This window comes from Phodopus roborovskii, unplaced genomic scaffold (genome assembly GCF_943737965.1).
Source record: "Phodopus roborovskii unplaced genomic scaffold, PHOROB, whole genome shotgun sequence".
NCBI classification, from domain to species: domain Eukaryota; kingdom Metazoa; phylum Chordata; class Mammalia; order Rodentia; family Cricetidae; genus Phodopus; species Phodopus roborovskii.
Window position 1 is genome coordinate 5,651,984 of NW_026126693.1, and position 14,616 is coordinate 5,666,599.

Here is a 14,616-nt window from a genome sequence, read left to right on the forward strand (position 1 = left end):
AATAAAGAATCAGACAGATAAACAGAACAGACAAAACACATAGACAGCTGGCACAAAGACACGCTGCGCGTTTTCGGCCGTAAAACCGAAACCAGATACTGAGTTGGAGGCACAGAGGATCTTAAGCCCCCTGGGCCCCCCAAAACCACGAATCCCTGGGACTCGTTGTGGGCCCCGAAAAATCGGGCACCCCAGATCCCTGAGACGTCTCCCAGGGTGGCGGGTGGAAGTCCGAGCTCGTCAGCTCCTTCTCAAGCCGCCTACAGACTCGACTAGCCTAGCCGATTACCGATCGCTGCACAACAAGCAACAAGTAAAAGACATATGAACAAGACAACAAAGAACAGAAATTAAGCGCTGGCCATCTTACCTCCCGGTGGGTGTCAGTGTCAGTCTCTAGAGGGAAGGGTCTCCAATCTCGGTGGAACCTCCAATGAAAGACCCCCAGAGACCCCAAGAGTTTGGAGCCTGTCAGGGGGAAGGCCCTTGCCCCCAAGAGACGAGACCAGACCACTGGATGCAAGTGCAAGAGGTTGTTTATTGTTTACACAGGTACCTGTGGACGCTTCAGTCTTTCGGGGGGACTGAGCGTGCTGAGGTTAAAACTCAGGCAGTTTATATAGGGTTGGGGTGGCAAGAAGCAGGCTTACAGAAGCAGAAGCATGGTTACAGGGATTTCATTGTTTCATCTAAATGTAGCAGTTGTAGTTAACCAAGGACAGTTGGTTATTCGGGTTGGGCACAAAGAATACAAAGAATTCAGTTATGACTATCTCAGCATACTGGACACTGTCCTGCTGACCTTGCTTTGGTCCAAGCTGCAGACCACAGATATCTGGTTGGCGTTGGATGAGAGCAGCACCTGGTTCCCTCCTGTACTTTTCTCATAGTTTGACCTTGGCAAATTAGCAAGAGCAATTTAAACAGGCAATAAGCATAGTGGGGGTCTTTCAAATCTTCTTGGTCGTACATGTTTTCCTTCCCTCCCCCTCGTTTTCTCCTACTTCTCTCTTCATTCGCTGCCCCCCCCCACTTCCCCTGTGCTCTGGGGGACTTGTCCCTTCCTGGTTCTGTGAGGGACTTTATATGAATCTCTTAGAATACACCTTGTATCCTAGTTCCTCTGGTAGTGTGAATTATAGGCTGGTGATCCTTTGCTCTAGGTCTAAAATCCATATATGAGTGAGTACATACTATGTTCCTCTTTTTGTGACTGGGTTACCTCATTCAGGATGGTTTCTTCAAGTGCCATCCACTTGCCTGTGAATTTCAAGATACCATTATTTTTTTCTGCAGAGTAGTATTCCATTGTGCCACGTCTTCATTTTTCATTCTTCAATTGAGGGGCATCTAGGTTGCTTCCAGGTTCTTGCTATTACAAATAGTGCTGCTATGAACATAGTTGAACAGATGTCTTTGTTGCATGGATGTGGATCATTTGGGTATATGCCTAAGAGGGGGATTCCCGGGTCCTGTGGTAAACTAATTCCCATTTTCCTGAGGAACGGCCATACTGATCTCCAAAATGGCTGTATGAGTTTGCATTCCCACCAGCTGTGGAGGAGTGTTCCCTTTCTCCACATCCTCTCCAACATGAGTCATCATTGGTGTTTCTAATTTTAGCCATTCTGGCAGGAGTAAGATGGTATCTCAAAGTTGTTTTGATTTGTATTTCCCTGATAGCTAAGGATGTGGAGCATTTTCTTAAGTGTCTTTCAGCCTTTTTTTATTTCCTCTATTGAGAATTCTTTCTTCAGTTCTGTACCCCATTTTTTAATAGGGTTATTTGGTGTTTTGTTGACTAGTTTCTTGAGTTCTTTGTATATTTTGGAGATCAGCCCTTTGTCGGATATAGGATTGGTGAAAATCTTTTCTCAGTTTGTGGGCTGCCGTTTGGTCTTGTCGACTGTGTCTTTTGCCTTACAGAAGCTTCTAAGTTTGAAGAGGTCCCATTTATTAATTGTTTCTCTCAGTGTCTGTGCCCCTGGATTATGTTCAGGAAGTGGTCTCCTATACCAATTTGTTCAAGGATACCTCCTACTTTCTCTTCTAAGAGGTTCAATGTGGCTGGATTGATGTTGAGGTCTTTGATCCATTTGGACTTGAGTTTTGCATGGGTCTATCTGCAGTCTTCTACACACCCTCATCCGATTTGCCAGCACCATTTGATGAAGATGCTGTCTTCACCCCATTGTATAATTTTAGCTGTTTTGTCGAAAATCAGGTGTTCATAGGTGTGTGGGTTAATATCAGAATTTTCAATTCGATTCCATTGGTCTACCTGTCTATTTTTATCCCAATACCAGGCTGTTTTCAGAACTATAGCTCTGTAGTAGAGCTTAAAGTCAGGAATGGTGATGCCTCCTAAAGTTATTTTATTGTATAGGGTTGTTTTGGCTATCCTGGGTCTCTTGTTTTTCCATATAAAGTTGATTATTATCCTTTCAAGATCAGTGAAGAATTGTGGTGGGATTTTAATGGGGATTGCATTGAATCTGTAGATTGCTTTTGGCCAGATTGCCATTTTTACTGTTTATCCTACCTATCCAAGAGCATGGGAGATCTTTCCATTTTCTGGTATCTTCTTTAATTTCTTTCTTTAGAGCCACAAAGTTCTTATTATATAGGTCTTTTACTTGTTTGGTAAGCATTACACCAAGATACTTTATGTTGCTTGTGGCTATTGTAAAGGATGATGTTTTTCTGACTTCTTTCTCTGTCTCTTTGTCTCTGAGAAAAGTAAGGCTACTGATTTTTTTGAGTTTATCTTGTATCCTGCTAGTTTGCTGAAGGTGTTTATCAGCTGTAGGAGTTCCCTGGTAGAGTTTATCAGGTCACTTATGTAAACTATCATATCATCTGCAAATAGATACAGTTTGACTACTTCCTTTCCAATTTGGATCCCCTTGATCTCCTTTTGTTGCCTTAGCTAGAACTTCCAGTATGATATTGAAGAGATATGGAGAGAGAGGGCAGCCTTGTCTTGTTCCTGATTTTAGAGGAATTGGCTTAAGTTTCTCTCCATTCAGTTTGATGTTGGCAGTTGTTTGCTGTATATTGCTCTTATTATGTTTAGGTATATTTTTGTTATCCCTTATCTCTTCAAGACCTTTATCATGAAAGGGTGTTGAATTTTGTCGAAGGCTTTTTTCAGCATCTAGGGAGATAGTCACATGGTTTTTCTTTTTCATTTTGTTTATATGGTGGATCACGTTGATAGATTTTTGTATGTTAAACCATCCCTGCATTCCAGGGATGAAGCCTACTTGGTCATGGTGGATGATTTCTGTGATGTATTCTTGAATTCGGTTTGCCAGTATTTTATTGAGTATATTTGCATCAATGTTCATCAGGGATATTGGTCTGTAGTTTTCTTTCTTAGTTGTGTCATTGTGAGGCTTGGGTACCAAGGTTATTGTGGCCGCATAAAAAGAGTTTGGCAATGAACCTTCTGTTTCTATTTTGTGGAACAATTTGAGGAGTAGTGGTATTAGTTCTTCCTTGATTGTCTGGTAGAATTCTGCACTGAATCCGTCTGGACTTTTTTGGTTTGAAGGCTTTCGATGATTGCTTCTATTCATTTGTGGGTTATAGGTTATATTTAAGTTGTTTGTCTGTTCTTGATTTAATTTTGGTAAGTGATAGTTATCCAGAAATTTGTTCATTTCCTTTGAATTTTCAATTTTTGTGGAATACAGGTTTTCAAAGTATGACCTGAAAATTGTCTGGATTTCCTCTGTGTCCCGTGTTATGTTCCCCTTTTCGTTTCTGAATTTGTTAATTTGCATGTTCTCTCTCTCTGCTGTTTCGTTAATTTGGATAAAAGTTTGTCTATTTTGTTGTTTTTCTCACAAAACCAACTCTTTGTTGCATTGATTTTTTTGTATTGTTTTCCTGGTTTCTGTTTTGTTGATTTCAGCCCTTAAATTGATTATTCCCTGGCGTCTACTCCTATGGGGTGAGTTCTCTTCTCTCTGTTCTAAGGCTTTCAGTTGCGCTGTTAATTCTCTTATGTGACTATCCTCTGTTTTCTTCATATGGGCACTTAGTGCAATGAACTTCCCTCGTAGCACTACTTTCAAGGTGTCCCATAAGTTGGGGTATGTTATGTCCTCATTCTCGTTGAATATTAGAAAGTCCTTAATTTCTTTCTTTTTTTCTTCTTTTACCCAGGTGTGGTGCAATTGCACATTGTTCAGTATCCATGAGTTTGCAGGCTTTCTGCTATTTGTGTTGTTGAATTCCAATTTTAAAGCATGGTGGTGTGATAAGATACAGGGGGACTATTCCTATTCTCTTGTATCTGTTGAGGTTTGTTATGCCACCTAGTATGTGGTCGATTTTCGAGGAGGTTGCATGTGGAGCAGAGAAGAAGGTATATTTTTTTGTGTTTGGATGGAATGTACTATAGATGTAACTATAGACATAACTTCTGTTAGTTCTTTTGTTTCTTTGTTGAGTTTCTGATTTGTATTCCTGTCTAGTGTTGAGAGCGTGTATTGAAGTCTCCCACTATAAGTGTGTGAGGTTTTATAAGAGCTTTGAGTTTTGGTAGTGTTTCTTTTATGAATGTGGGTGCCTTTGTATTAGGGGCATAGATGTTCAGAACTGAGACTTTGTGTTGATGGATTTCTCCTGCGATGAATACAAAATGACCGTCTTCATCTCTTTTGATTAATTTTGGTTTGAAGTCTAACTTGTTAGATATTAAGATAGCCACGCTTGCTTGCTTCTTGGTTCCATTTGATTGGAAAATCTTTTCCCAACCCTTTACACTGAGGTAATGTTTATCTTTGAAGCTTAGATGTGTTTCTTGTATGCAGCAGAAAGATGGATTCGGTCTTCGTATCCATTCTGTTAGCCTGTGTCTTTTTATAGGTGAGTTAAGACCATTAGTGTTGAGGGTGAGTAAGGACCATTGATTGTTGATGTTGTTTGATTTAGATTTGTTGTTGGCAGTTGTATTGTGAATATATTTGTTCTGCTTTACCCTTGGTTTCTGGTGTAGTTAAATTATTTGCTGCCTATAATTGTGGGTGTAGTTAACTTCCTTGGGTTGGAGTTTTCCTTCCAATACTTTCTGTAGGGCTGGATTTGTAGGTACGTATTGGGAAAATCTGGTTTTGTCATTAAATATCTTGTTTTCTCCATCTATAGTGATTGAGAGTTTTGCTGGGTATAGTAGCCTGGGCTGGCATCTGTGGTCTCTTAATACTTGTAGAACATCTATCCAGGACCTTGAGGGTTTCCATGGAGAAGGAGGTGTAATTTTGATAGGTCTCCCTTTATATCTTACCTGTCCTTTTTCCCTCACTGCTCTTAATATTCTTTCTTTATTCTGTATGCTAGGTGGTTTGATTATTATATGTCGAGGGGTCTTTTTCCTTTGGTCCAGCCTATTAGGGGTTTGGTATGCTTCTTGTACTTTCATGGGCATGTCCTTCTTCAGATTTGGAAAGTTTTCTTTCTTGATTTTGTTGAATATGTTTTCGGCACCTTTGAACTGGGCTTCCTCACCTTCCTCTATGCCTATTATCCTTAGGTTTGGCCTTTTCACGGTGTCCCACATTTCCTGGATGTTTTGTGGTAAGGGTTTATTGGATTTATGGACTATTTCTTCTAGTTTATCTTCTGCACCTGATATTCTGTCTTTGATCTCTTGAATTCTGTTGGTTATGCTTGTGTTTGTAGTTCCCGATTTTTTTACCCAGTTTTTCTATTTCCAGCATTTCTTGGTTTATGTTGTCTTTATTTTCTCTGTTTCAGTTTTCAAGTCTTGAACCGTTTCCTTCACCTGCTTTATTGCTTTTTCTTGGATTTCTGTACTTTCTTTACTTTCCTTAAGGAATGTGTTCATTTCTTCCACTTTTTTGTTTCTTTTTTCCTCCATTTCTTTAAGGGATTTTCTTACATCTTCTTTGAAGGCCTCTATCATTTTTATGATGGTAATTTTTAAGTCATTCCCTTTTGCTTCCTCTGCTTTGTTGTTGTGTTCCGTTCTAGTTGGTGAAGATTCCCTAGATTGTGGTGGTGTCATGCTTATCTTTCTGTTGTTGTTTTCTTGTATTGCCGTCTTCCCATAGCTTCTTCCAGTAGGTGTTGGTGGGGTCTCCCCCTCCCTCTATGGAATTTCCCCGGTGGGCTTATGTGTGTCAGAGATTCAATATCTGTAGCTCTGGGTGGTCCAAGCTCTATAGGAGGTCTCTCCACAAACAGGGACCCAGGGATGGGGTCAGGGCTGATCATCCAATAGAAGATGCCACTAGCCAATGGCTGGCAGAAGAAGACAGAGGCTGAGCTGAAACTTGGTTAGTTTCTGCATGATAGTCTGGAAACTGGCACTCTCCAGCTGTGGCCTTTTTCTTTAGCAGAGGCCCTGCTTTTGGGGTCAAGGATCTTGGAGGCGGGAACTCAGAGTGGACCTGCAGAGATAGGCTGATCCCTCTTCTTTCAAACTTCTAAGACTTATTTTCCATTTCTGAATTTCCCTATAATGATTTGTTTCTATTCTGTATTCTCTTCCTTTTTTTCTCCATCTCTTCTTGCTTGAACTAGTATCTTGTCAGTGTTTCATGAACATAATAGTGAGCATGAAAATTGCTATTTGGCTTTTCCTGTGCTCTATGTGTCCCTTATGTTTCAGTGTTATATGTAATTCTGGAAATTTTTCATTCCGTGTTTACTTGTATATTTACATTTTTTTTTGTAAGTTTTTCTTTTTAATTTTTTTTTGTTTTTGTTTTTGTTTTTGTTTTCAAGACTGGATTTCTGTGTGTGATAGCTGTGGCTGTCCTGGAATTCACCTTGTAGGCCAGGCTGGCTTCAAACACATAGAGATCACCTTCTTCTTGAGTGCTGGTTTTAAAAGGAGTATGCCACTGTTGCCCAACTCTTTTTGGTTTTTGATATAGGTTTTACTATGTAATCTTGCTTGACGTGGAACTTGTTATGTAAGACCAGGCCACCATCAAACTCACAGTTATCTGCTGTAGTTTTTTGTTTTTAACTCTTTTACTCTTTTGGGGCCCCACCTCCCAGTTCCCAAATAAATACACATGGAGATTTATTTTTTCTTATGCATGCCTGGCCTTAGGTTAGTTTGTTTCTAACCAACTTTTCCTAACTTAAAGTATCCCATATACTTTTATCAGGGCTTTATGTTTCTGTATTCTATATACCTTTTTTCTTACTTCTTGGCTTGCTGTGTGCCTGGCCCTTGGTGTCCTCTCTCTCCTTTTCTTGTTCCTTGATCTTCTCTTCCCAGATTCCTCCTCCTTTTTAGTTTCTCTGCTTGTCAGCCATGTGTATCCTTTCTCCTGTCTAGCTATTGGACGTTTGGTTCTTTATTATAGCAATCAGGTGTTTTAGGCAGGCAAAGTAACACAGTTTCATAGTTAAACAAATGAAACATAGTGCAAAACATCTTTGCGTCATTAAATAAATATTCCCTAGCATAAACAAATGTAATACCTCTTCAACTAATATTCCACAACAACCTGCTGATTTTCACATCCTGAGTGCTAAGATGCACCCTTGTGCCTGCCTCCTTTTTTTTTTTTCCTTGGAGATCTAGGCAGGTCTTATGGCCTATGAATTCCTGATCCTTCTATCTATTTCCTCAGTGTGTCGTGCAAGGATTACATGCTGTGTCAGTGTGCCTGGCTACTTTTGAACATTCTTAAGGGTGATGGTCTTTAATGAAACTCTTAACTTGGAATACATTTTTTTTATGTAGATAGGGTAATTATGGTGCAAAGTAGATAAAACCTAAAGGATACTATACTTCAGTGTCCCAGATGCTAATTACATTATCTCATGGATCATAACTTCTATGAAAGGACTCCTACCAGAAATGAATGTTGCCTAAAAAAATGTGACACATCTGTCCTCTCTGGAGGAGTGAGGAGGGACAGATAGAAGAAGACATCTGAAACACAGGCTGCTGCTCTTAAGAGGTTGTTAAAGGAGGGGACTCCAGGTTCCTTCAGATTTGAATGTCCGATAAAATAAGTAGCTAATTTATGGTCATTCTTCATTCTTCTTTAGATGAGGGAGATGTTTTTCTTTCCCCTCCCTCTCTCCTTCCCTCCCTCTCTTCCCAGATTCCTTCCTTCCTTACTTTCTGACAGGGTTTCTCTGTGTAGCCCTGGCTGTCCTGGAACTCTCTCTCTGTAGACTCTGCCTCCGAGTGCTGGGATTAATGGTGTTCGCCACCACCAACTGACTGAGAAAGTTTTTCAGAGCTTAAAGTTGTTCCAAGGGATTTGGGTTTAGTCAGTAGAATGCTTGCTATGCAAGCATAAATATCTGAGTCCAGTCTCCAGCACCTGCATTAAAAAGTTAAGTGTGGGGGACGTAGACAGGAGGCTTCCTGGTGCTGGCTGGACAGACAATGTAGCATCTAGACTCCAGATGAGTTGGCAAACTTTAGGTTCAATGGAAAGGCCATGCCTTGAAACTAAGGTGGAGAATGATTGAGAAAGGCATCTGCCATTGATATTGGAGTCTCCACACAGATATACAAACACATTCATACTCTCTGCTTTGTCTTACAGTGATAACATTCAGCAATACCTGATGACCAATAATGTGCCAGAGGCAGCCTCTATCCTGGTGACTATGACAGAACTTGACATTAAGCTTCAGGAGTCATCTTGTACTCATCTTCTTAGTTTTGTGAGAGCCACAGTTAAATTTTGGCATAAAATTCTCAAGGACAAGCTTACCAGGCAGGAAATATTTCATAATAATTGCTTTCTGATGGATATTTGGTAATTTAGTGGCATCATAAGAAGTATTGTTTCTTTTCTGTTACAGTGATTTTGAGGAAATTTTAGCACAGCTTCATTGGCCATTCATCACACATACCCAGTCTCAAACTGTTGGCATAAGCTGGCCTGCTAGTGCCCCTGAGATATATGGCACCATGGAGACACTGTTTTGTCAGCTGTTGAAACTACAAGCCTCGTATCTTTGTTGGAGTGGAAAATTTACTAAAACTTTTTCCTGTAGTAGATTTGTGGTTAGTGAGTAAAACATTTTGGGCTAGTGATAGAGTATGAATGAGGCACTGTAATTAATCTCCAGGACTGGGAGAGAAAGTTTTCAAAGTGGCCACAAAGCCAAATTGAGGGTCCTATTAAATAATATATATTCTCTTAATTGTCTGGGAGTTGGAGGACTGTAAAAAGAGTTCTGATATAAACAAAACAGCGAAAGTTGTTACTTCTCTCCTCTGATCCATTCCTACGAAGGTTGGTCTCTCACCCTAACCCTCATTCAAGAGATTTATTGGGAGGGAAGAATCCAGGAGAGTGGCTGCCTCTGCCAGGGTGGAAGAAGACAGCCACAAGCTGAATAGGCACAGGGGTGGAATTTTCCAGGGAGAAGATTTCTAGGGTGAGGATTGAGGATTTCAGTTCCTGAGCTCAGACTGGCTAGATCTTCTGTTTAGGGGATTGGTTGGTTTTCTGCACAGGTTCAGGCTCAGATTTGGCTCTGATTTCAGGGCCAAAGTATGTTTTTTCACTGGTCCTTTTTAGCCCTTTGGCTCTAATTTTAGGGCCAGGGTGTATTTTTTTCACTGGTTCTGATTCCAGGGACAAAGTGTGTTTCTTTGGCACTGGTTTCAGAGTGCATTTCTTTGGCTGGCCCTTTCCCCTTACAGTAAATGTTTTGCCTGTATGTGTACCATGTGCATTCCTTGTGCCTGTTGAAGTCAGAAGAGGGCATCAGATCCCCTGGTACTATAGTTATAGATGATCATGAGTCTGATGTGGATGCTGGGAATCAAGCCTGGATTCTTTGCAAGAGCAACAAGTGTTCCTAGCCACAGAGTCTCCTTAGTCCTTAAAAACCTTTTTAGTGAGTTTAAATTCAATACAAAATTAGGTTTCACATTACTTGTATTAAACCTTTGGCTAAGTATTAATACATTTGTTGGAGAAATTTACTGTATGTGTACACTTGTGTGTATAAATGTGATTTTGATTCTTTTTCCTTGACTTGGCTGTGTCAGAGATGAATTACTAACTGAGCAAAAACAACTTCCAGAAAAATATTTTCTTCCTGCATGCCCTTCTGTGATCCTGCCCATCCAGATCATGCTGACTCCCCTTCAGAAGAGATTCAAGTACCACTTCAGAGGCAACCGACAGACTAATGTTATCAGTAAGGTGTGCTTGTCTCAAACTTGAGCTTCCTTTGCATCTGCTTCCTGAGTGCTGGGATTACATGTATGTGCAACCTTGCTACGAGTTTTCATTTAATGTTACCTGTGCCAAGGCTTTTGTGTATGTAAGTTAAAAACCTGTTTTTATGCATGTTTCTGTTTCCCAAAAAAAGCTAACTTCCTGCCCTTTGTAGAACTAGGACTTAGGTTGATAGGTTGTCAGAATTGGTACCCTCTGTGGGACATTGTCTGACCAGTTTCTCACATTTGCATTTGGGCATGCAGGCTTTACAACCAGATCTATGCCCAGTCTTCACTATACAGACCACCCCTGTAGGTACATAAATAGAGTGAAAGAAATGTGAATCCCACAAGACAGAGCAGTGGATGCTGCCAGTGCCAGAGTGACTCATAGCCACATAAAAGACATCATGGCAGTAAGTGAAGGAGGAATTTGAAGGAAATTTGTACAAACATTTGAACTGAGGGGCCACATCAGTGTATCCTGTTGGTGATTTTCTATAATTATAATCTACAAGGTTGTGAGCACTATCTTGTTTATTCATGATGTTTGCCTCAGCTAGTGCAGTGCATGGAGCAGGGTTAATTCTGAATTTAGTTAGCAGGATCACACCAGGTATTTATACATGTCACATTAATGAACCTAGTGGCAGTATATTCCTGTTTATACTCTTGAGTTTCCTTTTTGGATAGAGGGTTGTTGGAATAGCAGAATCATTTAGTACTCAGTAGTAAATGAGGCAAAACATAAACTGTACATGTAGAAAGACCGTAATATAATTTGGTCTATATAATTTGAGTTGTGTTGGCTCAGTTTGAAAGTAGGATCCTAATGGATTTAATACACTGTCACTAGACCTAAAGTGAGACAGTCCTTGAGATTAGACTTTACCCTTATTTGTATCCCCAACCTTTGGAATACCATAGGAATTTACCAGTCAATAACTTTTTTCCTCAGTGCTGGGGATTGATTCCAGGGCCTTGCACATGCTAGACAAGTGCTCTATCCCTGAGTTATGGCCCCAACTTAGTCTGTGTTTTTGAGTTGTCTAGAAAAACTTGAAATGTTTGCAGAATCCTTTTTAAAATGTTTTATGTGGGGCTGGTGAGATGGCTCAGTGGGTGTAGCCAGACATACCTCCAAGCCTGACAGCTTGAGTTTGATCCCCAGGACCCACGTGATAGCAAGAAAGAACTGACTCCTGAAGGTTGTCTTCTGAATGCCATGTGTACACTGTGGCACATGCTCATCCCCACATACATATACATTCAAACATGCATGTATACATAGAGAAAAAGTGTAATAAATGTTAAATTCTTTGTGGCTACATTTCCTTTTCATAATTATAGCCATTTTGGGGCTTGGCTATATTTGTATAATGTAGATCAGCTGACTTTTCCCTTATTTTAGCTTTACAAAAAAAGAAATCACACACCTTTAATCCCAGTAGTCTGGAAGCAGAGGCAGGTATATCTCTGTGAGTTCAAGGCCAGCCTGGTCTACAGAGTGAGTTTCAAGACAGCCAAGGCTACATAGAGAAACACTGTCTTGAAAAAACCAAAAAGAAAAAAAAGGGGGTGGGGGATTTTGAGGCTAGCATGAGTGATCCTATCCCCAAAGCCTTTTTTTGGAATGCTATTTCACAAGACAATTTTAAAGATATCAGTTGTTTGTAATAGCTCATCATGCTAGGTTTGGAAGGCTTTAAAAATAAACCAGCATTTTATTTCTCTATGTACAGATCAGAGGAACAGCCTGTTTGAATTGGCCCTTTCCCTCCACCATGTATGTTCAACAAACTCAGGCTGTTAAGCTTCCTGGTAGGGCCATTTACCCACAGAGCCACCCTGCTGGTGGCTTTGTTTTGTTTTGCTCTAGAACCTAGGGCTTTGTGTGTGCTGGGCAAATGATAATTTTTTTTAATAATTTATTTTTTATTTAATGTGCATTGGTATTTTGTCTGCATGTATGTCTATGTGAGGGCCATGTCAGTGTTGGGAATTGAACTGGCGTCCTCTAGATGAGCAGTTGGTTCTCTTAACCACTGAGCCAATCTCTCCAGCCCTGCAAATGTTAGTTTTTAAGTGTACATGACTGTTTTTCTTAATTGTTGTCATTATGCCCTCTTCTTTTTTGTAGTGCTGGGGATTGAAACCAAGGCTTTTTATATCTAAGCAAACATTACATTACTTAGCTACCCCTATATGGTATTTTATATATAATACCCAATATGGTATTTTAGATTTGTAAGTTTATTGACTTAAGCCACATTAGTGAAATTTGTTGAGTATATTGGGAAACATTTGATTATGAAGTCTTCTGTGAGTTTGAACTGCCAGGTAAGAATTACTGTCTTACATATAGGAATTTTCAACCATTTTTTTGTGTTTGCTTATAATTAAATGCATTTAATTAGAATTTTCTATGGCTAAAGAATAATTAAAGAATGGAAACGATTTCCTTTCCCCTTAGCCTGAATGGTACTTGGCTCAGATACTTATGTGGATTGGAAATCATGCTCACTTTCTGGATGAGAAGATTCAGCCAATATTGGATAAGGTCAACTCTGCAGTAAATGCAAGGGTAAGAGGCTGAGGTCTATGCATTTCAGCTTCATTAGAGTTGTTCATGTACCTGACCAACATGATCTTCATACCTGTTGGTTTCTTTCAGCTTGAGTTTTCTCGGGGCCTTATGATGCTCATTCTTGAGAAGTTGGCTTCCGATATACCGTGCCTGCTCTATGATGACAATCTCTTCTGTCATTTGGTGGATGAGGTGCTGTTATTTGAAAGAGAGCTGCACAGTGTTCATGGATATCCTAGTACTTTTGCCAGTTGTATGCATATTCTGTCAGAGGAAACCTGTTTTCAGAGATGGTTAACTGTGGAGAGAAAATGTAAGTGCTCATGTGGCTATCGAGTTGGGAAGGCTGTTTCAGTTTTTCTGTTTGCTTGCTTGCTTTTTGTTTTATTTTTGTACAGGGTCTCACTGTGTAACTTTGGCTGGCCTAGACAGAACTATTTATATAGACCAGGTTGGCCTCAAACTCATTGAGATCTATCTGCCTTTGCCTCCCAAGGGTTAGGATTAAAGGCATGTACCGCCACTGCCTATCCATCTGTAAGTTTTTGGTGTGTAAATTTTGGGGTTTTGTTTTGTTTTGTTTTTTTTTGTTTTTTTCTCTTACACCTCTGAGTAGGAACTGTAGGAGCCTAAGCTTTCCTGGGCAGGGTCTACTAAATTACCTTCAAAGATAATCTTCTTTTCTTTCCATGAGACTTCAGGGGTTTTTGTTTGTTTGTTTGTTTGTTTGTTTTTCTTTTCTTGGAATTAAAGTCTGAATGTTGGGGCTGGAGAGATGGCTCAGTGGTTAAGAGCACTGGCTGCTCTTCCAGAGGACCTGGGTTCTATTCCCAGCATCTACATCGCAGCTCACACCTGTCTGTAATTTCAGTTCTAGGGCACCTGGTATCCTTACACCAATGCACAGAAAGTTAAATAAAGTCTGAATGTTGAAATATTGAGTCAGTAGAAGATATTTCTGGATTTTTTTTTTTTTTTTTGCCATGTTGTATTCTACTTTTGATTGAATATTTTTGATGTACCATATCTAGTCAGCATAACTGTTTTGAGGAATTGAAAGGAGGGAGAATAAGGTATTTTATTTAGCTCTAAAGTAGAACATTTTAAATAGTGCAATTAGTGGAGGATTGAAAATTTAATATGTAGATCTGACAGGTCATATGAAGTAGGGACTAGGGCTTCTCTCCTGTCTCTAGGTTAGGGCAGTTATCCCTCCATGGGGAATGCGTTCGCAAGGTCCTTTTGTGCACCAGGGATACATCCTGGCTTCACTGTCTGAGGTCCTTTAGAATGCTCAGTCCTTCTGGCTGAGACCCATATTCAGGGGGGTCTGAGTCAGTCCCATGCTGGCTTCCCAGCTATCAGTCTGGTGGCCTGTTAGCTCCTCCTTGTTCAGGTGGCATTCCCCTACATATGGAATTGGGGTGGGGGGATGGGAGGGGAGGGTGGTTAGGGTGCATGTGAGAGGGCAGAGAAGGTAAAAGTGAGGGAGAGTGGGAGGGAGAGAGGCAGGGAGGGGGAACTGGGATCGACATGTAAAATAAATTAAATTAAAAAAAAATGCTTTGACTCCAAAATTTAAGTTCAAGGACAAGTTACTGGGGAAAAGAATTTCTATTTTTGTTTCCACAGAAAATGAAAAGCTGTGGATTCCTTCCAGACTAATGTGGTTTGATGAAGCCAGACCGCCTGAAACAGAGTACCAGGTGATCCTACATTCAAAACAGCTGGACAAAGCAGCCTTGCAGACTACAGCCAGGATTTTTTTTTTCTTTTCTTTTTTTAATTATTATTTCATTTAATTTTATATAACAAAGTCCAATTAAGTGAAAACAAA

General features: G+C 40.1%; 1 protein-coding gene across 1 annotated transcript in view; it reads left to right on the forward strand.

The window, feature by feature from the left end:
- Rint1 (RAD50 interactor 1) overlaps window positions 1–14,616 on the forward strand; it is a 43,807-nt gene that overhangs the window by 15,372 nt on the left and 13,819 nt on the right. Inside the window, exons 5-9 of the mRNA XM_051174840.1 lie at window positions 8,556–8,729; window positions 8,818–8,967; window positions 10,019–10,175; window positions 12,666–12,776; window positions 12,867–13,092. Of these exons, the coding sequence (XP_051030797.1) occupies window positions 8,556–8,729; window positions 8,818–8,967; window positions 10,019–10,175; window positions 12,666–12,776; window positions 12,867–13,092 (818 nt within the window). The remainder of the gene's footprint in view (window positions 1–8,555; window positions 8,730–8,817; window positions 8,968–10,018; window positions 10,176–12,665; window positions 12,777–12,866; window positions 13,093–14,616) is intronic.